This window comes from Vespula vulgaris, chromosome 2 (assembly GCF_905475345.1).
Source record: "Vespula vulgaris chromosome 2, iyVesVulg1.1, whole genome shotgun sequence".
Classification (NCBI taxonomy): domain Eukaryota; kingdom Metazoa; phylum Arthropoda; class Insecta; order Hymenoptera; family Vespidae; genus Vespula; species Vespula vulgaris.
The window spans coordinates 3,932,538-3,960,430 of record NC_066587.1 but is presented as its reverse complement, the minus strand read 5'-3'; the positions used below and the strand labels follow the sequence as shown (position 1 = coordinate 3,960,430).

The 27,893-nt window shown below is 34.9% G+C and overlaps 4 protein-coding genes across 7 annotated transcripts in view; 2 read left to right on the top strand and 2 right to left on the bottom strand.

Annotated features, from left to right (window-relative positions):
- LOC127072521 (elongation factor-like GTPase 1) overlaps positions 1-21,407 on the top strand; it is a 51,845-nt gene extending 30,438 nt beyond the window's left edge. The window contains exons 4-5 of the mRNA XM_051012968.1: positions 16,843-17,030; positions 20,155-21,407. Of these exons, the coding sequence (XP_050868925.1) occupies positions 16,843-17,030; positions 20,155-20,343 (377 nt within the window). The 3' untranslated portion in view covers positions 20,344-21,407. The remainder of the gene's footprint in view (positions 1-16,842; positions 17,031-20,154) is intronic.
- LOC127072544 (protein giant-lens) lies at positions 1,594-12,042 on the bottom strand. The gene is made up of 4 exons (XM_051013018.1): positions 10,905-12,042; positions 2,952-3,172; positions 2,562-2,733; positions 1,594-2,171 (listed from the first exon to the last, which is right to left on the bottom strand). Exons 1-4 carry the CDS (start codon positions 11,148-11,150, stop codon positions 1,929-1,931), a joined length of 882 nt encoding a protein of 293 aa, XP_050868975.1. The 5' UTR covers positions 11,151-12,042; the 3' UTR covers positions 1,594-1,928.
- On the bottom strand, positions 21,136-22,924 carry LOC127072535 (serum response factor-binding protein 1). Its single transcript, XM_051013003.1, has 2 exons — positions 22,647-22,924; positions 21,136-22,548 (listed from the first exon to the last, which is right to left on the bottom strand). Exons 1-2 carry the CDS (start codon positions 22,671-22,673, stop codon positions 21,199-21,201), a joined length of 1,377 nt encoding a protein of 458 aa, XP_050868960.1. The 5' UTR covers positions 22,674-22,924; the 3' UTR covers positions 21,136-21,198.
- A 127-nt stretch (positions 22,925-23,051) lies between these two features.
- Positions 23,052-27,837, top strand: LOC127072531 (ATP-dependent Clp protease ATP-binding subunit clpX-like, mitochondrial). 4 transcript variants are annotated; one of them, XM_051012997.1, is made up of 7 exons: positions 23,052-23,405; positions 24,038-24,186; positions 24,283-24,489; positions 24,581-24,732; positions 24,812-24,998; positions 25,214-26,112; positions 26,193-27,837. In XM_051012997.1, the coding sequence occupies exons 2-7, from the start codon at positions 24,117-24,119 to the stop codon at positions 26,445-26,447; spliced, it is 1,770 nt and encodes a 589-aa protein (XP_050868954.1). In that variant the 5' UTR covers positions 23,052-23,405; positions 24,038-24,116; the 3' UTR covers positions 26,448-27,837. The 4 variants fall into 4 exon arrangements, with proteins under 4 accessions (XP_050868954.1, XP_050868956.1, XP_050868953.1 ...); XM_051012999.1 differs by having other exon boundaries at positions 23,052-23,739; positions 24,812-24,986; XM_051012996.1 differs by having other exon boundaries at positions 23,052-23,739.
- Positions 27,838-27,893: the final 56 nt, after the last annotated feature.

The following is a 27,893-nucleotide window of genomic DNA, read 5'->3' as shown; positions in this document are numbered from 1 at the left end:
TAACAGAAATAAAATTTATCTTCATGGATAAAAGTTTGATCGATTATAAAATCATTAGAGTTTCAGATCTTAATCGTTCAAATATGTATCATTTCTCTTTTTTTATTTATGAGCTAATTATAATTAATTAAACGATTTTTTTTTCTTTTTAAAAAATTGAACCATACCTGCCATCTGTTAGAAAATATATCCTTTGATGAAATCTGTTGGAAAATTGAGATGACCTGACATCTCGTGGTGATCTTTAACCAAACAGTTTTAAATACCGATCTTGATACGTATTCTTCCTTACCGACCATCACTATATATATTCTTTAAATAAAGTATTTTAAGTTTTTTATAGAAAAATTTGCGACGGATCCTGTCACACTCTTTTTTTTCTTTTTTGCTTTTTTTTTTAACAGATAAGGCGATATACTTTATTAAATTAACGTAAATTATACAAACACGAGTAACGTCGATGTTAAGCCGGCTTTTCATCATCGAACGATCTCTTACACAAAATGTACCTTTATCCGCATTGATATATCTACAAATAATAATAAAAATAAAATAGTTATACAATAATATTAATAATAATAGTAATAGTAATAGTAATAGTAATAATAATAGTAATAATAGTAATAATAGTAATAATCGTGACGATGGGAATTCCTTCGAATTTCGAATATGAAAAAGCAGAATATATTACTCACAAAACGAAATATCAAAAATCAAATTAAAATGATCTTTTAATAATAATTAACTTATGAAAATGATGATGATGATGATGGTGATGATAATAATAATAGTAATGCTGATAATTAGTGTTAATAATGATAATTAATATTAATTATTAGAACCTGTTTTCCTGGAACTTGCCACTTTCCGCATAATTAATAATAATAATAATAATAATAATAATAATAATAATAATAATAATAATAATTTAAAAATTTCAAGGATTCGATTAAAATAAAAAATAATCATAAAATAATACAAATAATAATACGAGTAACTTAACATAAATTATGGAATGTTTACGAAGAAGTAATTAAACGAATATACTAAATTACGCGTTATGAATGTTATACGATCGAGAGTATTTCCAGGTAACCGAGCTTTTCTCCTTCGATCATCGATCTTGAATTCTTTTCGAAATCGTATCGAATGCGATCCAATCGCATCGTTTTCTTTACTGGAGATACTGGCTCAAAATCTACTAGTTATATATACTATTTACTATATATATAATATTTATATATATATATATATCTATATGTATATAACAAGACGCTAAATAATTATCGAAACGAACGAACTATAACTCTGTCTATACAAACTGTAACTAATAGACAATAATATTATAAACATAGTAACGAAATAACATCGTGACGCGTTTCTCGGATATACATACACAATAAAAAGAAAGATTTTTTCACGACAATTTAAAGCTCTTTACAAGCCCTTCTCGTGTAAACGTAATTGAAGGGCGATTTGAGTGAAAAGGAATATCTCTCTTCGTTTAAAATCGTCGCACCGCGAACGAACTTTCTATGTTCTTTTTTTTCTTCCTCTTGATCTTTTTTGTTTTCTTTAAAAAAAAAAAAAAAGAAAAGAAAGAAAGAAGAATTAGAAAAATCTTCGATAGTAATCTCTGGTACTTTTTCCATGTCACAGTTCGAAGATCTCATCCTTAATTATTGTAATTATTAATCTCTCTTTTTCTCTCTCTCTCCCTCTCTCTCTCTTTCTCTCTTATTCTTCATGCATTATACAGTCTCAAAATTTTTGAGTAATCATTTCACTCGATGAAAAATACTTTTCGTTGAAAATATTATACTGATCGAAAGATAAAGTTTTCGAAAAATCTTGTTAAAGAAAAAAAAAGGAAACAAAAAAAAAAGAAGAAAAAGAGATCGTTGTCCTTTTTTCTTTCTCGTTTTGTCTCAAACTGTGTAAACTGGTTCAGGATGATGCGAAGGTACGCAATAGCCGCTATACGTTTTGATCTCCAATATGCCGGAATAAGATCTCGCCGGCAATGATCCAGGATCCGTGTGACGTCGAGGACAACGATGTCCCCTGGGACACTGGCAAAGAGGCGAGGCGTTCACTTCTTCCAACTGTGAGCTCCTTCTTTTGCGAACGGTGAACAGCCTGCAGGGTTCCTTGTGCTGGCAACGTAGCCTCTATAACGAGACAAAATATCTAACTGATTTATTCTTGATTACTATTGCGATACTACTTCCATAGTTTCTTTTAATTGATCAATTAATTAACTTTTTGTCAGCCATAAAACAAATAATATACTCACATATATATCTTATTTTTTTTTTTTCCTTACAAAATTAATCTGTTCACATTCTCCTCCATTCTCATATACATTTGTTCATATCATTTCTTAATACTTTTTACGTATAATTGTACAAGTTTCATATTTCATTAAAATTTTATAAAATATGAAAGTTATAATACCATGTTTAGAGACAACAACAATTTTTGCGGTATAGAGAGTTAATTATTTAATTTATTTGATCGATAGAAAAAGGATTGATAAAATATTAATTTAAATAACTTACGCTTTGCGGCGAACAGGCGAAAGCATATATGAATCCGGAATTACCCTCAGGAGAGATATGGGGTTGTCTTCGGACGAGATAGGGTACACTACCAGGTCGACATCGACAATGTACACGTTGTACTGTTGCGTTCGCTGGTCCTCCTCCGGGTGCTAACGTCCACGTGATGTCCCTGAAACGATTGTCGTCAAACGTTATTTGATAATAATAATAAAAACCTGATCGAAATCATTGAACGAATTTGGACGTACATACGTGTGTGTATGTATATATATTTGTATTAATATCAAACAACGATCAAATTTAACAGGCAATTAGAACCAAATCTAAAAACGTCTTATTTTTTACGAAGAAAAATTAAGAAAAAAGAAAAGATCGAATTAGACTCACTTGAAATAACGACAAATGGGAAGACGCTTTACGGGTTCACAGAGTTTATATTGTCGAGTTTTATCGACGATCGTATGTCCATCATCCGCGTGGAGGCTACTAGGACAAGCACGTCCGCCAGGACAACGACATTGTCTCTCGACCCATGGTGCACCATAGAGATCCACTTTACTACAGACTTCGCTTCGATCCGAGCACTCTGGCAATTCTTCTTCACTGTCCTACAAAAGAAAAAAAAACAAACATTGAACGAAAATAATTATTTAACTAAATAAATATTATGAGAATAATCCATGAATGAACAATTTCATTTTATATATATATATATATATATATATATATATAAAATGTAGTAGATAAAGTCAAAAATTGTAAACTGGATAGCAAGAGTAATCGTAAGATTACGTAAAGCCCGGCACGATCGAGAGCGCGACTGATCAGACATCCTGCCTACGCGCGTTTATTCGAAAGTATCTCGGGACAAGTACGATATGTACATATGTACATATAACCAATGCACACACATGCACGCGTGCATATATATATATGTTTGTGTATATATATAAAATATGTATATATCAACTTGATGTTAATTCGCGTCGAAAGGGACCCGCTGTTTCCGTCACGTGCAACGCGAGTTTCGTGCGTATCGCGCGCTCTTACATTAGTTCGATATCACGTGCCGACCGACAATTCGCCTATTGCGAGACACCATACGTCAGACACACATGTTTTACGACTTTTAGACGATTATGCACACGCGCGCACCCTTCATTCACATATAGATAGATAGATACACACCTATTCTTGTCTATAAGTTTGTTATTTTTCATTGAAAAAAAAAAAAAATAAGAGAAAAGAGAAAAGAAAAGGAAAAATAAAAGATCGAAAAAAGGATTCGATTTGTTCGACGAACGGCGTCGATCTTCGATCTTCGTCACGCACGAAGCACTCAGGGTCGACCGGCTCCGTTTCTGGATCGTTCGTGCTGCTAGAAACGAAACGTGCTCGCCAGCTCTAAGAACGTGTTTTCGCGGCAACGGACTTCCGGTCGCCTTCAAGACAAGCTTTCGATAAGTTTCCTCGTATCTAAGTACACACGAGTCGATTTTGTTGAAAACTACGAAAGAAAAATTATCGAAGGTTTATTCGAAGATCTTTTCTTTTTTTTTTCGTTTTTTCTCCCTTCCTTTTTTCTTTTTTTCTTTTTACAAACTCTTTCTTCATTTGATATCATTTACTCGATAAATTAAATACTATTACGTTCAATCATTTTGATTGGACGTTACAATGAAAGATTTGGATTTCTTTTTGCGAACGATTTTAATTCGAGCTAGTTAAAAACTGAATCAGTTAAATCCGTGAGCCTTTTCAAAAGGGACGAATAAGAAGGGTGAAAAAAAAATGATGGTGTAAAGTTCGTGTTGTTATCCGGCACGACGAGGACGTCCCTGATTTCCGAGGAGCGACGCAATGTCAATGACCAATCGTGACCGAGTAAAAGCCGACGAGATCGGATTAACGAGAGAGCCCCGGGGACTCTGCGCCACGCTTGAACGTCGTCGTACGAACGTACGTAGCTGGACAGGACGTACGTGATTGCCTCATTGACCGGATTGACAACCTCCGAATGAAGCGCTTACGAGAGACGCTCTTTGCGCTTTCTCGGCCGGGGGTACGTCGCCTCCTGTGACATCTCTTTCTTTTCTTTCCTCTCAAAACTATACATTTTTTGCGTTTTTATTTTTTTTTATTTCGTTTTTTTTTTCTTTTTTTTTGATGATTTAAACTGCTTCGATACACATTTTAGCGAATGTCGATTCAATTCGTCTCTGTTAAATTGTCAAAAAATCGAACCAATTAGCTAGTAAATTAACAAAGAGAATTAATATAAAAATCGTTAGGAAAAAAAATATACACTTATATATTAATGTTATCGAAATATAAAAATATATATATTCTTTTTTTTTTCTTTTTTTTTTTTTTTTTTTTTTTTAGGATAATTCCGGGGGGATTAGTTAATCAAAATATTTCATCAGACGCAATGTTTGTTTTATCGAGAGAGCGTATTAATTAACTGAAAAAACAATTTGCAAATGGTTAGAAAGAAAATAGAAATATATGATATTTCTTCGGTAAACATATTGACTTCCTGTGTGGAAGTGTGGATATTGGTCGATTTCGCGAGTCGTTTTAATAGTGTCGCCAGGTAGAAAGACAGATCGCGGAAGGATCGTAAATCGGTAAGGATGTTTTGATCCGTAATACCGGGATCGTATGGTGGTCACCATTGTAAGGTTCGGAGTGAGGTCTTCCGGCTCATTCATCGAACGACTTCCGCCATTTCTCGAGGAAACCTATTCAGCCATTATTTCACTACCGCCGAGAGACTAATTCGGCGCGCCGTGAACCCTTTTGTGTCTCCACTCGTCCTCGTCTTCGTCGTCCTCGTCATCTTATTCGCTTAGCAGGCAGGTATATCTACGTTCTCTACGATTCATCTTGACTTTTTCGTTTTTTTCTTTTTAAGCTCTAAACTGACGTTTTTGCTTCGAAGGATCATTAGAAACAAAAAAAAAATAAATACAATAAAAAAGACGATCGTTCGATTTAATAAGTAGATATATTTAAAATTGTCACATTTATTTGAGACGTTTGTATAAATGTTAAAAATTGATCAAATTGATCTCAAAACTTCGAAGGATCGTTTAAAAAAAGAAAAAAAAATCCTTCGATCATGAGATCGATATATTTAAAAAATCATTCGTATTTATTTAAGAAGTCGTATAAAAATTAAAAACATGAATTTCCTTGACGCTTAATCCCTTCGATAAAGTAAAAAGATACTTAAGCGAGTAGCAATAATCGAAAATGATTTAACAAATCGTTTTACATCCCCATCGAATGCACGAAGGTGCGTGAGCCACGGCAGTTAGGCCACCGTCGTTGTCGATAGAAAGAGAAAAAGAGAGAGAAAGAGAGAAGATAACTCGGCTTTCGAGTCTGTTCGAGGAAACGCTCTTCCGCCGTTTTACCACCGAGCATTCGACTTTTTACCACGTCCGTCTATCTCTCCTTCGACTTTTTATCTCGACCGCTCCCTCTTCTCTATCCTGCCAACAACACCACCACCACCACCACCACCACCACTACCACCACCCCACTTGTTGGTCCTCTTCTTCCTGCTGCTCGTTTCGACCACGAAACGTCAGTTCTCTGTCGATCCAAAAAATTCGCATTTTTATTGTAATTCTATTCTTTTCTTCTTTTTTGCCTCCAAAAAATGTTCAACCCTTTGTCACTCTATATCGAGCCTGACTCGTGAACATTGCAGTTCCTTTCAGTGAGTTCCTATATCAATGTACTTATTCAAATTGTAAAATACTCGATATAAATACACACATTGATATTAATATGTTGTTAGAGTTAGGTGCTAAAATATTGAAATAATGAAGATATTATTGTAAATAGGAATACATTTACATAAATATATCGTTACGTATCACAGTTAGATGAGAAAATATTGAAATAACGACGTTGTCAAGTGCGAATCGGCTTATTGCTAATTTCAATCAAATTTTGAACTTGGAAGATCTAAGAAATAGTAAATCGATTGCGAACACGAAATAATGTTCTATACTAACGGAGACTCGAACGATCCAACCGGAAGTCGAGTCGATCGAACGGAGAAGAAAAGTGGGTTAGAGGTAACCGACAACGACTAAGACGACGACGACGACGACGACGACTAAGACGACTAAGCGAACAAGGAAAGATCGAACGAACGTAATCTTCTCTATCCTATCATCGTCATCGTTGAACGTTAAAACGACGTTACGCTAGTTGCCTCTTTTCCTTTTTCCTCTCAAAGAAGAGACTCTTCTTCCTTCCTCTGTCAACCCTCCCCGTCCTTCTCTTTCTTATTCTTTTTCTTTTTTCCTCAGGAAACGAAAAACAGGCGTCTCCTTTGAAAGAGAAGAGTAGGAAGGGTAGGGCGAGGAGGGTAAAATGAGGTGAAGTCGGGTGGGGTAGAGGGTGGGAGGTAGTGGGGAGAAAGGAGGAGGAGAAATATACCGGAGGACGCATCGAAACGGTGGCGGTAAACTAAAATGGGATAATAGAAGGACCGGAAGAAGCTCGCGAACCCACCCGGAAGTTCTCACGCGTCTCTCGCTTCTCTCACGACCGCAATGAACATGACACCTGGCACTCGGCTACGCATACACCACGGATGACCGAGAACGACGGAGACAGGGCATGATCCTCTTTGAGTTCTCCTTCGTATACGTCTCTCTCTCTCTTTTCTCTCTCTCTCTTTCTCTCTTTCACGCATGACCCAAAGAAAGAGGGAGAGAGCAAAGAGATCTCCTTTTCTCTCTCCTTCTTCCAGAGTTGGATAGAATAGCCGTCAAACGCGGGACGTCCGTTTCTTTTTTTTTCTTTCTTTCTTTCTTTTTCTCTTTCTCCTTTTTTTCTATGTTTATTTATTTATATTTCTTTCTTTCTTGAGAAAACGATATAAAAGAATCATTGGATTATTTGATAAGATTACTTAATGTTGCAATTTGCAATGTTTTATATTTAAGTAAAGAAGAATTTTGATTAAAAGTTCTATACGTTATTTATTATCAGTGTCGATCTATTTACCATGTAATTGTTTATTTAGATGTTATTATTTTTATCATTATTATTATTTTTATTATTGGAAACAAAAATTACTGAAAATTCCAACATCGAGCAAGCGAAATATTTTGGCGCCAGTTGGCAAAGGAAATAGATGCGACTTCTTTTCTTTCTTTCGATATTCTTCGAATGAATAAAACGAAGGTTGAAATTCCGCTAGCGTACATTCTATCGCTTCGAAAGTTGTACGCGGGAAAAGAAGGAAAAAGAAAAGAGAAGAAAAAGGAAAAAGATAAAAGAAAAAAGGAAAATGGTTTAATTGACGCGATGAAACGGGACGGGAGTAGTGTGCGAACGTGACTCCGCTAACGGAAAGCCTCGTTATGTCTAGTAGCGTGCAACAACGGAGTAGTCAACAATATATACACGCAGACCGGCCGTTTTCACGACTCGTTTCGTATTTAATTCGCTCTACGCACCGCACTGTTAAGTAACTATAATTCCCGGTTATCGCTCTTACAATGAGAAAAAAAAAGAGAGATCACCTAAATGAACTTCTCTCGGGTGCTAGAAATTGCAGTAAATTGGGATGTGTACTGCCCTCGCCTGAATAATCCAGATGAAACAAAACACCATAAAACAAAATACATAAGTGAAATAAATGGAAAAATCACATGTCTCTATGTATATGACTTTATAAATACAAAGGGGAAGGAGTGTAGTTACGTTACTGATTCTGTACTATGACTGCGATATCTGTATATATTCATATATACATATTTGATTTTTATATATGTATGTATGTATATATATTTATATTTAGATATATCAATTTTTTATCGTGTATATTATATATTTGTAAATACATTGCAATATAATTATAAAAGTTAACATATTAAAAGAAAATTAAAGAGAGAGAAAGAGAGAGAGAGAGAGAAAGAACAAAGCTAAATAAAAAAAAAAAATAAAATGACTGAAAGAATCAAAACGAACGTGTCACGAAGGAACTCGAGTAAAGAAAAGCCGAGCGAATGATGGTATCGTCATCGAGTCTATCGACAATACCCATTGTCCCGTCCACTACTCGTTAAAGCCAAGCCGTAGCTCGTAAGTTAATCGTTTATACTCGCTCGACGATTACTCAAGAGCGCGTGTATTTCTCTCTCTTTCTCTCCCCTCTCCCTCCCTCTCTTTCTCGCTATATACGCAATGCAACACAAGACAACACAACAGAACGATCGCGAAAGGGTAGGGGCGCGATCGTTTCGAAGAGAAAACGAGCCGACTCTGTCCCTCTACGTCCTTCTCTCCCCCCTCTCCCTCTCTCTCTCGTTCTCTCTCTCTTTTCTCGAGGCTATCGAGTAAAGAAAAAGAAAGACAGAACATATTTCTCGTTGTCGTCGTCGTCGTCGTCGTCGTCGTCGTCGTCGTCGAAGAAAAACACGTCACCGAGATCGACAGCAAAGGTGACATTCCTTCGGAAGCTGTTTGAAAATAACAAGAAGAAACTATCTCTCCTTCTATCTCTTTCTTTCTTTCTATACTCATACGAGTTCGTTATGAATGGAGCAGGTACTCGTGAACGAATACACCTTTCTCTCTCTCCCCTCTCTCTCTCTCTCTCCCTCTCTCTTATTTTCATTTTTTCCTTCTTTTTCTCATTACACGTATACGCACAGAGGTCTCTTTCACTTAACACCAATTAATTCCACTCTTAATCGAACGAACGTGTGCGTGAAAGAGTATACGCACGAATAGCGTAGGTGCAATGAAATAAAGAGAGGAAGGGAGAGAGAGAATTACGGAGGATGAAGAGAAGACGCGTAATACCCAGGTGCGTACGTAGAGTCAGTGAAGGAGCCAAGAACGACGACATGACGACAACGACGACAACGATGACGACAACGAAGACAACGACGACGACAACGAAGACAACGACGACGACGAGGACGGGCAACAGGTTCGAACGCCGAGTGGGCGCCACTCTTTGCTCGCGGCTAAGTTTTTACCCCCTTCCCTCCTCCGCACACCACCATGCTCCCCTTCCTCCTTGCGACCGTAAAGCGGGTAATTTAGCCTCGTATCCCCGGAATGTCACATCGTGCCTCGAGTTATCGAGGCCTCGAGAAAGTTCGTCGTTCTAAAAAGAGAGAAAGAGAGAGAGAGGGAGAGGGAGAAAGAGATACGTCGTTTGTCATTCGAGTGTTGTTCACCCCATTGAAAGGAAATCGTGTCCTTTCGCGAACGTATCTGATGTTTTTCTTTTCGTTTTTGTTTTTCTTCTTCTCTTTTCTCTTTTCTTAAGAAATCAGTCTGTATCTTTTCTTTATATTCTAATAAATGAAAATGGAAGGATCGTTTGATTTGTAAACACGTAGATTGATTTTATTTCTTTTATTTCGTATTTCGTTAATCTTATTTAAAGAGCTTTAAAGCTTCATTTTTAGCTTTATCTATCACTGTTTTAAGATTTGAAAAATCTTCTTTTTGATAATATTTAATCCGCGTTAACTGGTGGTGCTCGATCGTGATCGAGAAATCAATCAGATCGGAGAAACAGCAGGCACGTTATTGTACGTATGTGTCACAATTATTAAATATGTTTTCTTAGTAGTAACAGATAATAACAGTTGCGTGGAAAGAAAAGAATTATTAACGCAGAGTTATTATTATAGATTACTCTTTCTTCGTTCCGTATCTTTCATCGTTTTTCCTGAGAATCGACGAGTATGCTCATTCTCTCGCGTTACTTCATATGTATCTATACCCATATGTATATATACATATAATAAGAGTTGCGAATCTCGATAGATACGTATCGTATAGCGTATAGCAAAGTTGTAGCTTTGCGTTGTAGTTGTGATATCTTACAAGATAAGTTATAGCTTACTTCATCGATCTTTTCGCATGAACAATGCACGTGCAAGAGATATTAACCGCGTCTATTACAAACTTTTACAAGAAAGATCTTTTTACAGAAGGTTAACCTGGATGGTTTTGATCATTAAATACGATATATGTTCGCATACATTAAGCGTAATAAGAGAAGTAAAAATTAGTATGAACAGAACGCTATAACTTGATCCCTGTTATCGTAACAATTGTTTATCTAATCATTACAACGAGTACATGCAAAATATTAGCAGAACAAATATTATATTTATAAACGAATGAAACAGAATGAAAAAGTTTATTAAAAGTAAAAGAAAAAAAAACATACGCACACACACGTGCATAATCGTTAGAACGAAATCATTATCTCTGATCGATCGATCCAACGATTTTGATCTTTCGAAACATATCTGAGAAAAATTTGACATAGAAACTTACCCCGATCTGATAGAGCACCCTAGGCTCTTGGTGAGGCTGCCGATGCCTCTTGCTCCCGATAAGATCAATCTCGATCGCTGCGTCCTGAAACTCCTGCAATTCGGCGAGGTATCTGCTTTCATCGAGCGACAGGTACTCGTTGAGGAACTCTTCGCCGGCTTCATCGAGGCCAACACCCAATAGGCTACCTTGGCTCTTACGAACGATCCCGGCGATCGCCACGAGATACAACAAGAGAGTCTCCATCCTCCACAACCACCTCCACCTTCACCTCCACCTTCTCCACCTCCACCTTCTCGCGTCTTACGACGAGTTTGTCCCTCTTGTCCCCTCGATTCTACGTGCGGTTTACACTCGGCACGTACATAGTCTAAGTTACCATAGGACATGCAACGGTGACCCACTGCGACCTTTCTTTTTCTTGTTTCTTTCCTTTTCTTTTCTCTCTCTCTCTCTCTCTCTCTCTCTCTCTCTCTTCTTCCTTTTTCTTTTACTTACATTCCAAAATGAACATATAAGAATTCCAAGTAGATTAAATCCTCTTCTATCCACTTCTTTTTTTAAAGACTCTTAGAAAGCCGATACGATAATAATCAAACTTCGTGTCGTCCTGTCGCGGCACTACCACCAAACCCACGCACTCTAGCTATTATTCTTGTTGTTATTATTATTACTATTTTTACTATTATAATTATTACTATTATTATTACTACTATTATAACTATTTTATTGTTGCTGTTGCTGTTGTTGTTGTTATTACTATTATTATTATTATTACTATTATTATTCTTATTATTATACAAGATTCTTCAAGAGTATGTTCAATTCAACGGATACCCTTGAAAGTGTAATTTCGCTCTTTTTAAAAGAAACCTCCTCCTCCTCCACCTCCTCCTCCTCCCCCTCACACTTTCTCTTGTCCGTTATACATACGTCATTCGAAAACGAGCATGTCAAAAGTCAATAAGACGAATGTTTATCGAAAAGTCGAAATGAGAAAAAGAAAATCGCACCAATAAAACCGATACGCCTTCCAATCTCTGACTCGAGAGCTTAAACTCGAATACGAGAGTTCGACGAGAGAGTAGGATGCCGCTGACGGGCTACACGAAGGTATGTCGTGCGGTGAACTGGACTCTTAAGCTAGAGGCAAAGCATGAATGGGTGCCCCCACCTCTTCCTTCTCTCTTTCTCTCTCCTTCGAACTTATGCCACCCCCCTTTCTCCTCGTCTCAAACCTCCCTCCCAACAGACACCTTTCCCCCTCTTTCTTCGTTGAACGTCATTCAAGAAAGAGAGGGGAACTTTGCCGTTCTCTCTCTCTCTCTCTTTCTCTCTCTCTCTCTCTTCTGTGTCTCTATCTTTCTCTATCTTTGTCTCTCTTTCTTTTTCTCTTTTTCTCTTTTTTTTCTTTTTCACCTTCGAGGACTCTCCGATGCTTTCTCGGAAGCATCCTTATTTGTTTATCCATTAGGAGAGCGCGTACTCACGATCGGTTGTAAAATTATGCGGACGTCGCATTGGGAGAGCGCGTGTTCTCTCTTGGAACACGCGTTTAACTCTGCACGTGTGCGCGTATGTATATTTACGTGCGTGCGTGTACATGTGTATATACGTATATATATATATATATGTTTATATATATACATACGTATATACATACGTACATGTATATTCGTGGATGTCGAGAGAGGTGCACCCAGTTGTTTCAATGGTGGGGGAGACTCCTATCGGTTTCTCGTCTCTTCCGTGCTCGCGGCGTTTTTCTTCCTCCTTCTTCCACTTCTGCTTTTTCTTCTTCTTCTTCTTCTTCTTCTTCTTCTTCTTCTTCTTCTTCTTGACTATGAAAGAAGAGAGAAAGAAAAAGGGGGAGGGAAAGAGAGAGAGAGAGAGAGAGAACCGTTTCGTGTATACGTACCTTCTACTCGTTGCAGGTTTACCATGCACAGGTTGGCTCGAGTGAATGCGTGGCCCACATGTTGTCGCGTGTGTACGTATTCGTGGGATACATTCTTTTCTCTCTCTCTCTCTCTCTCTTTCTCTCTCTCTCTCTCTCTCTCTCTCTCTCTCTCATTCTCTCATTCTCTCTATTTCCGTACTCGGAAACTCCCTCGGCACCCTCCTCACAAAGTGTCGTTAAAGGCCCACTTCATGTAGGTCGTTTCTCTCCTTCTGGGATCCACCAGGTGCAACGGGAGTGGCACGTAGGATTACGGACGTCCTTCGGAAACACGCATATCGAGTTCCATACGAGAAAGAGAGAGAAAGAGAGAGAAAGAGAGAGAGAGAGAGAGAGAGAGAGAGAGAGAGAGAGAGAGAGAGCTTGCCTGCCTGCCTACCTCCAAAACGTTTCTTTTTATTCTCGCCTTAAAAACTTCTTTCTTTTTTCTTTTTGGAGAAAATACTTTTCAATATTAGAATCGACGATTTTTACTTATGTAAAAATTACAACAAAAAAGAAAGAAGAAAAGAAAAGAACAAGAAAATTATTTAAAGATATCCTCTAATAAATTATATCGTGTTATCGTTTTGTACAAAGATTTTATAATAATTATTGGAAGACCTTCGATTGTTTCGAAAATTCCTATCGTAGATTCCTTGTTATTTCGTAAGCTTACGAGAGGAACTAAATGCGTAGGCGTGCGTTCTCTCTCTCTCTCTCTCTCTCTCTCTCTCTCTCTCTCTATCTCTATCTCTCTCTCTCTCTCTCTCTCTTTTTCTTTCTTTCTCATATACATAGGTCGTACGTGGACCAAAAGGTATCACCGTATACTCTGCGTGCTTGCGCAAGTACGAGAGCGTACATAGGTTGTGTAGTACGTTCCATGCCATTCCTTTAATCCGTATATAAGGAGACACGATCGCTCCCCTCCGTTCCTTTCGATGTTTTCGATGCACGAGCACGCAATGGCACACATAGTTCGTTGCCCACGTATGACACGAGCAACGCCAGCGTGAGCGTAGGCGTATCACGAGTCGCGTTTTCACGAGTTCTTCGGATTGAACTTGTATGTGTGTACGATGGAAAGAGAGAGAGAGAGAAAGAGATTTGCTCGAAGCCATGATATCGATTCGCTCGTACCACCGAACAAACGCGTGGGCGACTCGAGACGAGAAAAGATCTTCGCGCCGATTTCTCCGGTGATTTTTTTTCTATCTCCTCGTGTATCCCGACGAGCCTCTTCTCCTTCCCTTTTGACGTTTTCACCTTTCTATCGTACGTTGTAAAAAATGATCTAAATTGTTAAAAAAAAAAAAAAAAAAGGAAAAGAGGGAAAAAACCTAATATTTGTTAAATACGATATTGTTCGCAAAGATGGATAAATAATGTTTGAAAAATATTCACTGAGAAGTAGATGGTAATTATATATATAATACAAATTGTAGAATGATCCTATTTTCAATATGCCATCATAACAATAATCGATCATGATTAATTGAAATAATTGAAAGAAAAAATAGAAATCTGTGAATCGAAAGTTAAAGTGGACGAAGGTGTCTCGAAGTGGTTGGGAAACACTGCTTCATTGATGGAGGCTGCGGTCCATTCACTCCTCCCCTCTCCATCTCTCCCCCTTCCCCCACTCCGATCTTCCTTCTCGTGCTGCCTCACGGCATCGTACACTATCCTACCTTGGCCTGTCCTGGCCCGACAGACTCTCCTTCCTCTTCTTTCCTCCTCTTTCTCCTTCTCCTTCCTCCTCCTTTTTCTCCTCCTCCTCCTCCTCCTCCTCCTCCTCCTCCTCCTCTTTCTCCTCCCTCCCTCTCTTACGAACTAGTCGTTAGATTCTAGAAGACCGAGTTGTACCCTTTCGCCCGATTCAACTCTGCTGGACATCAGGAACGTTGTCAATGAAACTGTCCATCTGTACTTTAAACATCAAATATCCGTTTATTTCATTATTAGATTATAAAAAATCATTAGATACAGATAATCTCAACTAATTATCTCTTGTTACGATCTTTTAATACGAGTATAAAAAAAAGTATAAAATAAATAGTCGAGAACGGATGATAGTAACTATAATTTCCATAAATAAGCCATTTATTTATTAGTCGTTGAATGGCATCAATCCGGTTGTCATCGGTAGGATAAACTGCTCGTTAAAGTACGCGATAATCCGTGCCGATCTTTAAAGTGGGGTAAAACTCTCTCGAAGGCGGTAGCTCCTTCCGATGATCGTCACGTAGCTCATAAATACGTTATAAAATCGCAAGAGGACTGGGCTGTACGGCGCCTAAGACAAGTCTGTCTTGTCCTGTCCTATCGTCGTTGTCGTTGTCGTTGTCGTTGTCGTTGTTGTTGATGGCGGCAGCCTCCGGTTGTCTCTCTAAAATCAGGTACTAGAAAGAAAGAAAAAGAGAGAGACAGAAAGAGAGAGAGGGGGGGGGGAGAGAAAGAGAGATGCGAAAGAATGAGAGAGAAAGGTTATCGAAGGTAGCAGCGAGCAAACACGGTCGCGCATTGGTGGTGGGTGTTTCCGAGTAGAACGGGGCTCCCAGGGACGAACGAAACGGGGCAGGTGCGCGCAGGTGCCTCGGGACTCGACCGGAAACTCCTTGGGAGGAGACGCGTCGATCTCGAATCTCGAAAGATACGCTTCGTGGCAGAACGATCGCTGATCCAGTTTGCGTCTATTTTACCAAGAGAAACGCACAAAGAAAACAGAAAACATTTAGACATGATATTTTATAAATTAACTCTAATACATAAGTGAGATAGTTAGACATTGAAAAAAAATATCGTATCGATTTTCAATGAATATATCATTTCATTAATATTCGCGATATGTGAATTTAATTAAAAAAAAAATTAATTAGACGATAAGGCTTTTTAATATCTTGTAACGTAGGATTATATACTATCTAAATAAAGATTGGAGATAATTAGAGCAATGCGAGAGACTTAGAATATCGGAAAGGAATCGATGTTGCGAGATTATTAATATTTCAACACGATTAGAACGATTGCATGGTCGGTATAAACTGGAATGATACTATATGGGAGAGAGAGAGAGAAATAGAGTGTTGAATAAATCAGAGTAATTCTTTTATCCCAAGTGACTTCTTCGAAAAATGGAAATAATTTTTTATTTTTTCTCTCTTTCTCTTTCTCTTTCTCTTTCTCTTTCTCTCTTCCTTCGAATTTTCTTCGCTCTTGTTTACGGAAACAAATCTTATATAATGAATCTCGTTGAGAATGTCGGCATAACGAGTCCTCGCGAATTATTATAATTCTGCAATGTCCTCGCGGCGTAATATAACTTACGTAGAGCCGAGAAATCATCGGTTATTCGCATCACAGATTATGTCGAGCGTGTAGAAAGAGAGAGAAAGAAAGAGAAAGAGAGAGAGAGAGAGAGCAGCAGGTATACTATATTGATAAATAATGTATGAACGTTCCTCGGTTGTTTTCCAACGCGAACGTTTGCACGATTCTACGTGCCTCGACTCGTTATTTCTATCGATCATCATCTTATTTCGCGATCGAAACCAGAAGAAATGAGAGAGAACGATTTTTAGTCTCCCGTTCATCGGAAAACGATAAATATATTGTATCATGCATATTACAATAAGCCTATTTATTACTCGAGTGTACTCGAGTATTTATAGAAGGAGCACAAATTTATTTGCCCTTTGATATTTGCTCGAGAATATTTGCGGCACGAATTAAATTTAATCCTTAAAGAACGAAACTAAAGATAATAAATGGATTTATCCAATATTTTAACGAAATTAATCTAATCTAGTCCAATCTAATCTAATCTAATCTAATAAGAGAAAAATAAATATACTTCTGATTTTAAATAAAAATCTATGTTCACTTAATTACATTTAATAATAACTATACTGACTCATTTTTACGTTCGTTCGTATCTTTTTGTCGAAAGGAAGGTATTTACAAGAAGAATTAAAGGAACTCTTTTAACATTTTTAGGCAAATTGTATGCAGCTTTCGGAAAAAGACAAGGTCGAGTGGTGGCCGCTGAAAATGCTTTGGGTTTTGGTGGACAATTTCGTGTCTTGGCTACATTACCGGTTCCTGAGAGCTTTCAGCTTGCGAGGGAACTAAGAACACAAACGTCCGGATTGGCGAGTCCTCAGCTGGTTTTTAGCCATTGGGAGGTAAGCTGACCAAAATCTAGCAGAGGTAGTAATACGTAGATCAGACCTGGGTAACCAAAGGTACACTATCTAAAGCCGGCTCGAGATTATTTTAAAAGCTTAACCCCCCTATAGTCTTTTAAGGGAACATTTTTATCTTTCGACAGTTATTTTGTTTTTACCTATCTTTAATGATTAAAAACGAATGAATTTGTTTTTACTATTTTCATGTAAATTAAGTAATGTTATATTTTTGCATCAAAAATCTTGACTAAAACATAGACAAATTAAGAAAAATCAATTTGCATTTTAATTACTTAAGTCTGATAAAGATATTAATAACAATTATTAATTATTAACATACATTATAATATTCAAAAATTTTATTATTTATGTATACTGAATTACGTATTTTGGATTTAGATACAGATGTAAAAAACATCTCAACTATAGACATTTTTAATACAATTATTAACAATATCTATAGTTCTATTGTCTAGTTTAATTAACTATAATAGGAGATAGATCTCTAATAACAATATTGTTCTAGGCGATGTCTCTCAATCGTTAACATAAAGTATCAGATATCTTTCCAGTCGTTTTTCTCCTTTGTTTCTACCCTTTTGGCAGGTGTGTTATCTAACAAAAGATACTTGAATATCATCTCTTATTCAAGAGACCAACTTTCTTCTACATGTTTTTTGTATTTCGAAGAAAACTATGATTATCAAAAAAGAAAGAAAGAGAGAGAAATTTGGTGTAATGATTTAACTACAGGTATATGAACTGGTACCTCGTGAATCTCTCGAAAATTGTTAACGGAAGGTACCTAATGTTTGATAAAATCTAAGGATAAAGAGAAAAGAAGAAAAAAGAAAGAGAGAAGAAAGAGAAAAAAAGAAAGGAAAGCAAAAACGTTAGAATCCCAACAGAGTCGAAAAGTAGGAAGGCCCTGAGTGAGGGTGTCAGGCTCTTTTTTTCGGCGTCGCTCGAAATCCTTCGGTATAACTTTCAAACCCCTGGCGGGCTATTATTCCGTGTACAATGAGGACGATCGACCGGTGACGGGACGACAATGAAGAAGGACCGTAGCCCAAGGGCCCTTTACGAGCACGTATAAAACCTTCCGTAGTTCCGTCTGGTAGAAGATACCCCCCTCGAAGATATCTTGGCTCGCTTATCTTCTTGAAACGTCCTCCTACAAAAGCCAACCGTCACTATTTCGAAACTCAAACGTTTATTATCGAGCATGCAAAGTCTCCTTCGAAGAAGATGGTATATTATCGTTGATGGTGCACCTTGACGTGTTTGGAGCCTGAGGAGAAGCTTCTTGTTACTTGGTACTTGATACCTTCCTTGACTATAAATTTATACGATTTATAGATCTTCTCTCTTCTCTTTCTATCTATTTATCTTCTTCTTCTTCTTCAAGAGAATCGTTTTCTATTTAATAAAAGAAAAATGCGTCATCCTAAGAATTTAGGGTTGGAATAGAAACAAAAATGTATTAATAGGATGATCTTTTAAGAAAATTGTAAACGAAAGAGGGAGAGAGAGAGAGAGAACGCAAGAAACGAAGAGACACGCAAGTTACTTCGAAGGAGTAAAAAGAAGGTGCGCGATTAAATCGGTGAAATTAGTACTTCCGTTCGGAAATTGAAGAAATAATGACGATAGTTAGAACCGGAAATCGTATATACACGACGGTACCTCTCCATCTTTTGCTCGCTACCGCGAAGAACCGCTGCTGGTAAACAACCGAACGAGGATGGTCATTTCTTTTTCTACGGGCTCCCTGCTGGTAGGAGAAGGAAACTATCCCTACCATCTTTCTTTACTGGCACTTTTCTCAAGTAGTGTAACGAACAAGGAACGGTTAAATTCGAACACTATGAATTCTAACGAACGATTGAAAGAAATACAGAGAAGAAAAGAGAAAGTGAACATTTTTTCGTTTCAGATCATTGAACAAAATCTTATTTTTATAATTTAACAATTTCAAAATTATTTTCGAATTGAGCTTCGCGAAAAAATCGCATAATGGTCGAACAGTTAGTTCTTAATCGATTTTTTTTCTTTTTTTTTTTTTTTTTGGTCAAGTTTGTCGCGGATTGCATATACTTGCTTATAAAAAGTAAAATCTAACTTGTAACTCGAGAGATCAATCAAAAGTATTCTTTCGCACGAAAAATGAGATGACTTGGTTGAATGATACCAGGAGAGAAAAGGGAAGGAACACTATGGTAACGCATAATGCCAGAGTTGTAAGACATAATATTCCGAAAACCTACGAAAACAAATCTGGCTTGAAACAAAAAGTGCTGTCTACCATCTGTTGTTGGGTGACGAGCGTCTTACCATCTTCGTTTCACCCGGCAAAATTATTGTCCTTTCTTACGGACTCCCTCGGACTCGATTCCACGGGCTATAGATTATCCTTCTCGTTTGCTTCGGTCCGCACCAGGTGTCCGCATCTTATAAATTTCAATACGGGTGAGAGCGAGAGATGTAGATGGTGAAAAAAGGGAATAAAAGAGGGAGAAAGAGAGAGAAAGAGAGGAGACGAGCAATGTATCTGAAAAAATGTAATAAAAAAGAAATGTTAAAAGGACTAAGGGTGGTAGAAGGAAACACAAACGAAAAATGAAATCACCTGCACGATTTTCGTTCATTTTTTTTCTTTTTCGCGATGCAATGTTCAATCGTGCCTTGTTTTTTTTTAGCAACTATAATAATAATAATAATAATAATAATAATAATAATAATAATAATAATAATAATATCAACAACAGCAACAAAATTTCTCGTAAATATCACGCGTCCCGTATGCGTCCCACGGATATCCTTTCGTTCTCGGGTCTTCCTCCTCTTCCTGGTGCCTTTGCTTAACCAGAAGGATAGGTATACCCTGTGACGGAATTTCTGAACGTCCGGTTAACAGCTAGGATGGAACGACGACATTTTTGTAGGGTCTTCTTCTTGTAAAACGAGAACGATGTGTATTTCGAGGGATCCAATCGAGATATTCAAAATGAAAAATAAAAATAACGATATATCAATACTTAAAAATTATTCTCGTGTATTTGTTACGTATAAATGATTGACATTAGTCTGGATTTGTTTTTTTTTCTTTTCTTTTTTCTAGGTTATTGAACAAGATCCATACTGGGTACCATCGACAGAGGAAGAGTATCTTCATTACGGCGAGAAAGCCGATAGTGGAAATCGCGCGAAGAAATACATGGACGCTGTACGACGTCGAAAAGGTCTTCCCGTCGATTCTCAATTAGTAACGCACGGTGAAAAGCAACGTACTTTGTCTAAAAACAAATGAGACAAACTATATATATTCCCCTCTCATTGCAAGATCGGACTCGAGAAATCAAATTTTTTTTTCTAATCTCTATAATTCTTTTAATATTATCATCGGACAATATTTATTTTTAAATTTGCCATAAAAGAGACACGTATACTATTAATTCATGCGATTATCCATTTTTAAGTAATAATCGATTATTTTGTATAACGTTTTATAGAAAAATTGTAAAATTATGAAATTAAGTTTATCTTACGTACGTTTTAATTTTTATTTGTATTCTATCGAAACTCGAAGAAACTAAGGATCAACGTAATCAATTTTTATGAAGATTTATGTAGAATTTATTTGTTTAATACGAATATATCTGTTATGTATATATGTGTACATATTATAAACGTGCGGTGTGAACTATTCGACTAATAACATTTATTCGTATTTGTTGCTACCAATTATTATATTAGTTAACCTACTAAATTTTTTAAGAGATAGAAAAAATGAAGAATGTTTGAAACGATTCGCTTCTTCTACTTCCTAAAATATTTACAATAATCATGGTATACAATAACGTGTACAAAAATTGTTCTTGAGCGAAGAAATGAACGATGTTGAACGTCGTGGACGTAATCGCTTTCCGACGTAGAAAATCACCGATCAAAACGGAGTAAGTGATGAGCCTATAAAATTAATCATTTCCCGTCTCGTCGCTCCATTTTGCCACTTCCGTAATCTTTTCGTCTCGTATAAATCTTAATATCGTATCGGAATATTCAGTTCATTCGAATTCTTACAAAATTTGCACTAAGAGAATTGTCGTATAAGGATAAGAATAATTTATTTACAAAGTCTACATAAATATCGATGAGTTATAATTTATTCGTTATCGAAAATGATTTTCTTTCCTTGAAAACCTTGCTTTATAATCTCTTGTTGTTTCTTCTTTGCTGCCCAAGACGGATGTAAATTTTCATTTTGGTTTGAATTCTCGCTCATGACGTTGTTATGTTTCTTTGTATCTTTGAAGAACGATTCATTGCTGTTCTTCTGCTTTTTAAATAAACTTTTATCTCTATTAAAATTGTTATCATTGTGTCGACTTTCTTTTTGTCTTCCTCTTCCTCTTATCGTTTCAGAGGATTTTACATTACTGAAAAACCTATCGTTCGCAAATGCCCTTTTATCGATGTACCCTTTGGATTTGTTATTATAAAAGTTACTATCTTCTTTCTCGGACAGATATTTATCTTCTTTTATTATTGAAGATGCTAAGCTCAAGTACGCATCACCGTCACCATTTACGAAGAACGAATCGACTTTCTTTTCGGATTCTGACTTAATTTCAGTAGGAGTTTTCTCGTTGTTCATCTTCGAAGAACTATTTTCTTCTGAACTTTGTTCTTGCAGAATTTCTGTAAATCTTTTTACTGTTGCCTGTTTACTAATAACTTTTACCGGTCTTTGTTTTTTATGTTCCTGGGATATTATCTTTACCCGTGCTTTCTTGATATTTTTAACATCTTCATTATCATGTTTATCATCGCACTCTTCTATAGATTCTGTACTTTCTTTTCTATCTCTTTTTAAACATTTATTTTCTTTGTGTTTAGTCCGTTTACAAATTATAGGTTTTATTCTGAGAGTACTTTCTGCTTCTGAATCATTCTGTTTTGAAGTTTGTTCTTCCTCTGAATGATTGCTATCTTCGGTTTCTGTCCTTATATTATTATTATCTTCATCATCAGAATTTGATTCATTCGCTAAAGAACTTTCAGTAACTCTACTACTAGCACGTGTTTCTCTCTTTGTTATCGTTTCGCTCTCTTCTTCCTTTTGTTCAGACTTCTTATTTTGGTTTATAGATTTATTTTTCCCAGGTTGTAAATGTTGCTCATAATCGGAGTATGTGTTGCGAAATTGGATTATAGCATTTTTTAGCGACTTATAATCCACTACTTTGGCCATAATACGAGTACTTGCTTTAGACTTTTTACTTTGTAAAATTTCTTGCAAACTTTTTGTATTAGTAATACCAAATTTGGTAATACGATCATCTTTGATCTTTTTTAAGAAATATATCTCATTGATCAATTTATCCGCTTTCTTTCTATTTTTTTCTTGTTGCTTCTCGGTTCCATTTTTTGTACGCAATGTTTTAGCTTCTCTTGTTAATTTATGTATTACACATACCCTGGCCTGTCGTACTAATTTCCTCATTCGAACTATCTGTAGTAAAAATATGAGCATGAACTCTTATTTTGTAAAGGTTTAACAAACTCTCATAACCTCTAAACTATTTTAAATACAACGCTACTATAACTCACCTCATCGTTAACTTCGATTTTTCCCATTGTATAACTTTTCTTTTCGTCCGAAATTTTGTATTATATTTAATATAAAATAATTAATAATTAATATTCTTTACGTAGTTAGAAAAGATATTTTAACTCACTCTATGTCGAAGATGCGTAGAATACGAATGTCTCTTCAGCATCACCTAGTGGTAGATAAACGAAACTGAAAACAATATCGCCGACAAAAATACTTAAATTTGTAGATAATAATTGTGACTTTAACTTCATTCTTTTGCCACTAGATGAAGCTGATTCGAATTATTACTAAAGAAATCTGCGAAAATATTTTGTCTAAAAATTCTCACTTAAATAATAAACAAACAATGATAATAAATATTTTAATAAAATTGAATTATGAATTTATATTATAAAGTATCTTATAGCGACGTGTATAAGTTAAATATTTCCAAATATTATTTCAAAAGGAAAATACAGTTAAATAAATATTTACAAAATACAAGATATATATATATATATATATATATATATATATTCTTTAAATCGTATACATATGTGATTGATAATTTAAGAGCAAAATACATAAACTTAAAGAAAAAGACGTAATTTGACTTATACATCCTGTTGAGCGTGCACATTAATTGTACATGAACTTGTTCAGCAGATAGCGCGTTAGTCAACGGTCATACGTATACATTCGTATATGTTTACAAAATTAGGAACTTTGGGAAATACCATCGCAACATCTTGCACTGTTTTTTCACGATAGAGGTAAATTATGTAATGTATACCGTTTTACAAAGATACTTGCGAATAAACATCGTTACGGACGCAGTTAGAAGATTTGCGGGACTATCTATGACCTTGAACCGTATTTTTTCTTCATGAAACTTAAGTCTATATTGTTCTGTGTGCGTGATGTGTCAGATATTTGTATCTTCTTATTTTTGAAGCCCGTTTACCTTTATCGTCGATCATTTATGGATAGGTTCGACTATTTCGTTTGACATCTGTCAAATAGTTCGAAATATTTACAATAATTTGATAATTAAATGAGAACTATCATCGTCGATAAACGTCTTTTATATCTGTGGAGATCCACAAGGTTAGTGCTGTTCTGTTGACGTGTAGTTCGTGCAGTGTATTATTTTTGTTACTGTCATATAGTGTCATATACGCAGTTCAGCTTTTTAAATATTCACTCTTCATAATTTGATATGTTTGCAAGATAAATGTTAATATTATTACGATGTAAATATACTTTGCCAAATAAAAAAATTTTGTGTTTAAAAAGTTCTGTCCTGTTAATTAAAGATAAAGGCAATTAATGCATGAATATTTATATTTTCAAGAAGGAAAATAATTTTAATATTATATTACTCATAGATTTCTTATCTTTATAGATCTCAAATTATACAGTATAATACTGTATAATATATATTTAATTCTACGGATATTACATTGCTAATAGTGATTGCAACAATGAGTTGTGTACGATGTTGTTTGATCAGTGCTGGACGTTTAGCATCTTCCAATCATGTTACCACTCACTGTGAGTATGATTTTTAATATATCTTATACGTATGTTTATTTCTATTTCTGTATAATATCTAATATCATTTAATGATTCGATTTGATGGTTATATAGTTCACAAGATTGTGAGAGTCGTTGCTAGTAGATCACTTACAACAAGTACAAGTTTAGCTAAGGCTCCAACTGAAACTGTACCTCCTAATAAAAGCAACGGTACTACGACATCTGGAGGAGCAGGATCAGGTGGTGATAATGGTAAAAAAGATGCTCTTATCTGTCCAAAATGTGGAGATCCTTGTACACATGTTGAAACTTTTGTATGTAAGTATTAATTATAAATTGCTTTATCAATTATTTTATTCGTTTTAAAAATACTAAATAATATTAACATACTTTTTATTCTTTATAATAGCATCAACAAGATTTGTGAAGTGCGAAAAATGTCATCACTTTTTTGTAGTACTGTCAGAAGTAGATTCAAAAAGAAGTTTAAAAGAAGCATTAAGACCTGATATGGACTCCAAACATGGATTTTATAGAAAACCACCTCCACCTCCAAAAAAAGTGATCTCAATATCTCTTAATAACACTAAAATTAATATTAATTATGTAGTATACAAATGCTGTCAATGAATAATTTCAGATTTTTGAATATTTGAATAAGCATGTTATCGGACAAGAATTTGCTAAAAAAGTACTCAGTGTTGCTGTATATAATCATTATAAACGGATATACAACAACTTACCTGTGCAGACAATTCAACCTAGTGCTAGTTCAGTTGCCTCACAAGACATGAATCATCCATTTACTCACAGAGGTCTTAAACCACGTAAATAATATTTTTTATAATAATCTATTATTGCATTGTAATTTATAAAATATTTTTAATTTTTCCTTTTAAAATCTATAATTATTTTAATTTTCACACATTATATATTGTTCGACCTAATTCTATTTTTTCTGATAATTAATTCATAGCTTTTAATATAATTTCAAGTAAAAAGCTATATCATAAATGTTAAAAGATTTTTTTTTGTTTTTCAGATTTGTTGCATATATCTAGCGTCGGAAATTCATTAGGAGTTGGATATCAAAGTATTTCTGGTAATAATGATCAACAAAAATCGAATCAGTCTTCACTTGGATCAGACATTTTAGACAGTCAGCAACATCAGTTAAAGCTAGAAAAAAGTAATATTTTATTGCTTGGACCAACTGGCTCTGGAAAAACTTTGTTAGCACAGACAATAGCTCAATGTTTGGATGTACCTTTCGCGATTTGTGATTGTACCACGTTAACCCAAGCAGGATATGTTGGAGAAGATATAGAGAGTGTTATAGCAAAACTTTTACAAGATGCCAATTATATTGTGGAGAGAGCGCAAATGGGTATTGTATTTTTAGATGAAGTTGATAAAATAGGTGCTGTTCCTGGTATACATCAATTGCGAGATGTTGGAGGTGAGGGTGTACAACAAGGAATGTTAAAAATGCTAGAGGGTACAATTGTTAATGTGCCTGAAAGAAATAGCTCGAGAAAGCTTAGGGGTGATACACTACAAGTAGATACAACAAACATACTTTTCGTTGCATCCGGTGCCTACAATGGTTTAGATAGACTTATTTCACGACGCAAGACTGAAAAATATTTAGGCTTTGGTGCAGCACCTGCATCTGAAAGTCCAGGTAGAAGAGCTGCCAGTCTCGCTGATGTAGCTAATATGTCACCTTCTACAGAGACAGACAATAAAGAGAAAGATCTTTTATTGCAACAAGTAGAAGCGCGAGATTTAATAGACTTTGGCATGATACCAGAATTTGTGGGAAGATTTCCAGTACTTGTACCTTTCCACACTTTAAACAGAGATATGTTAGTTCAAATTCTTACAGAACCAAAAAATGCTATGGTTCCTCAATACCAGATGTTATTCTCTATGGATAAGGTACATATAAATATAAGAACTAACGTTTTAGAAACTTTTATGTACGACCATATGTTATAATGTAAATTAAATTATTACAGGTGGAATTGACATTTACAACTGATGCTTTGAGTGCTATAGCATCATTAGCCATGGAAAAGAAAACAGGTGCAAGAGGTTTACGAGCTATAATGGAAGCTCTACTTTTAGAACCTATGTTTGAAGTACCAGGAAGTGATGTGATGTCGGTTCATATAACAGAAGGATGCGTACGTGGTCAAGAAAAGGCACAATATATAAGAAGAGGTGAGGCAACAGAAGAGGAATTGCAACAAGCACAACATGTACAAAACTAGCAAATAATTAAAGAACAAGAGAATAGTGTATAGCTATTTCGATGCTTTATTACTACTGTCTCTTGTAAATATTTAAATAATATAAATTGAATATAAAAATTTAAATGAAATTTTATGAATCAGATAGTCTCCAGATTATAAAAGAACACTATGATCGTTAGATAGAAAATATATAATATAATCTTAACTGAAAGTGATATATTTAACAAAAAAAAAAAAAAAATAATTAAAAAAATAGGTATTTATATTTTAAGTAACTGTAAAATAGTTTCACAAACAAAAAGAATAAATTGGTAGAATATTTTATGTGATGACTATAATTAGAGCTTATATTATATTTGACTCGAATATCGATTAAATTTGTTTTAAAATGCAAGTAATATACTATACTAAAACATATAACAGATGATGAAGCATTCCACAATCATTAATGTATATATGCATTTTATGAAATATCTTAAATTCTGCCACATTTATTTATTATTTCTTACTCCAACTTATACATTCATCGCCTGTTATCAACCAAATCTAATTTTTAATTCAATTTATGATGATGTTATTTGTTTTCTTGATATTTATATATCAAGAAAACATGTATAAAATTTACTCATAAGCGTACCAAAAAAGATCAATAATAAGTTATTACATATTTGTTTATTCACCAATGTTCTTTTTGCAAAATTTAGGAACAAAAAAACTATTGTACTCAAAAATTAATTAATATAAAAAAAAAGAAGTTAATGCCACTTAAGTGCTAATTTTACAAAAGAAAGAACAAAATTTCTATAAATAAAACATATAAAAATTTAACGTATCTGTAGTTTTGTTCAAGAAGTAAATATCTACAGTGATATATAAGAAAATAGAAATTCATTGTAATATATTGTATATAGAAATAGGTAAAATTAGTGAATTATGAAAATTTTATGGTTGAAAATTTACTAATATTGATATCAGTAGTTTTTTTTTTGTGATTAATTATTGTCATAAATAATAAGTAAAACAAACACAAGATATTAATAACCTATATATTCTATTAGTTGTAATTTAGTTTTGTATTCCTATGACAATCTAGAAAAACTGCTTTCTAGAGTCATTATCTTATTTTTTTGAAATTATTGTTTATAATATTTCTAACAATATTCAAGATTATACCCACATGTATGTGTGACATTATATTAATTATCCATATATAATATAAAATCAGAATGGGCTGTGTACAATATAAACATTTAAAAAATGTAAAAAAAGTACCTATAAACGCAATATAAAATTTTATATATTATTACTGCATGTAATTATCATATATAAAATTTTATAAAGGTCATTGTTATAAACAATTTATATTGTATGACCTGGTATTTGTAATAAATTCAATTGAAATGAATAATATGTATTATACTCATTTAACTTGCGATCGGTCGATAAACTATTTAAGAATAATAT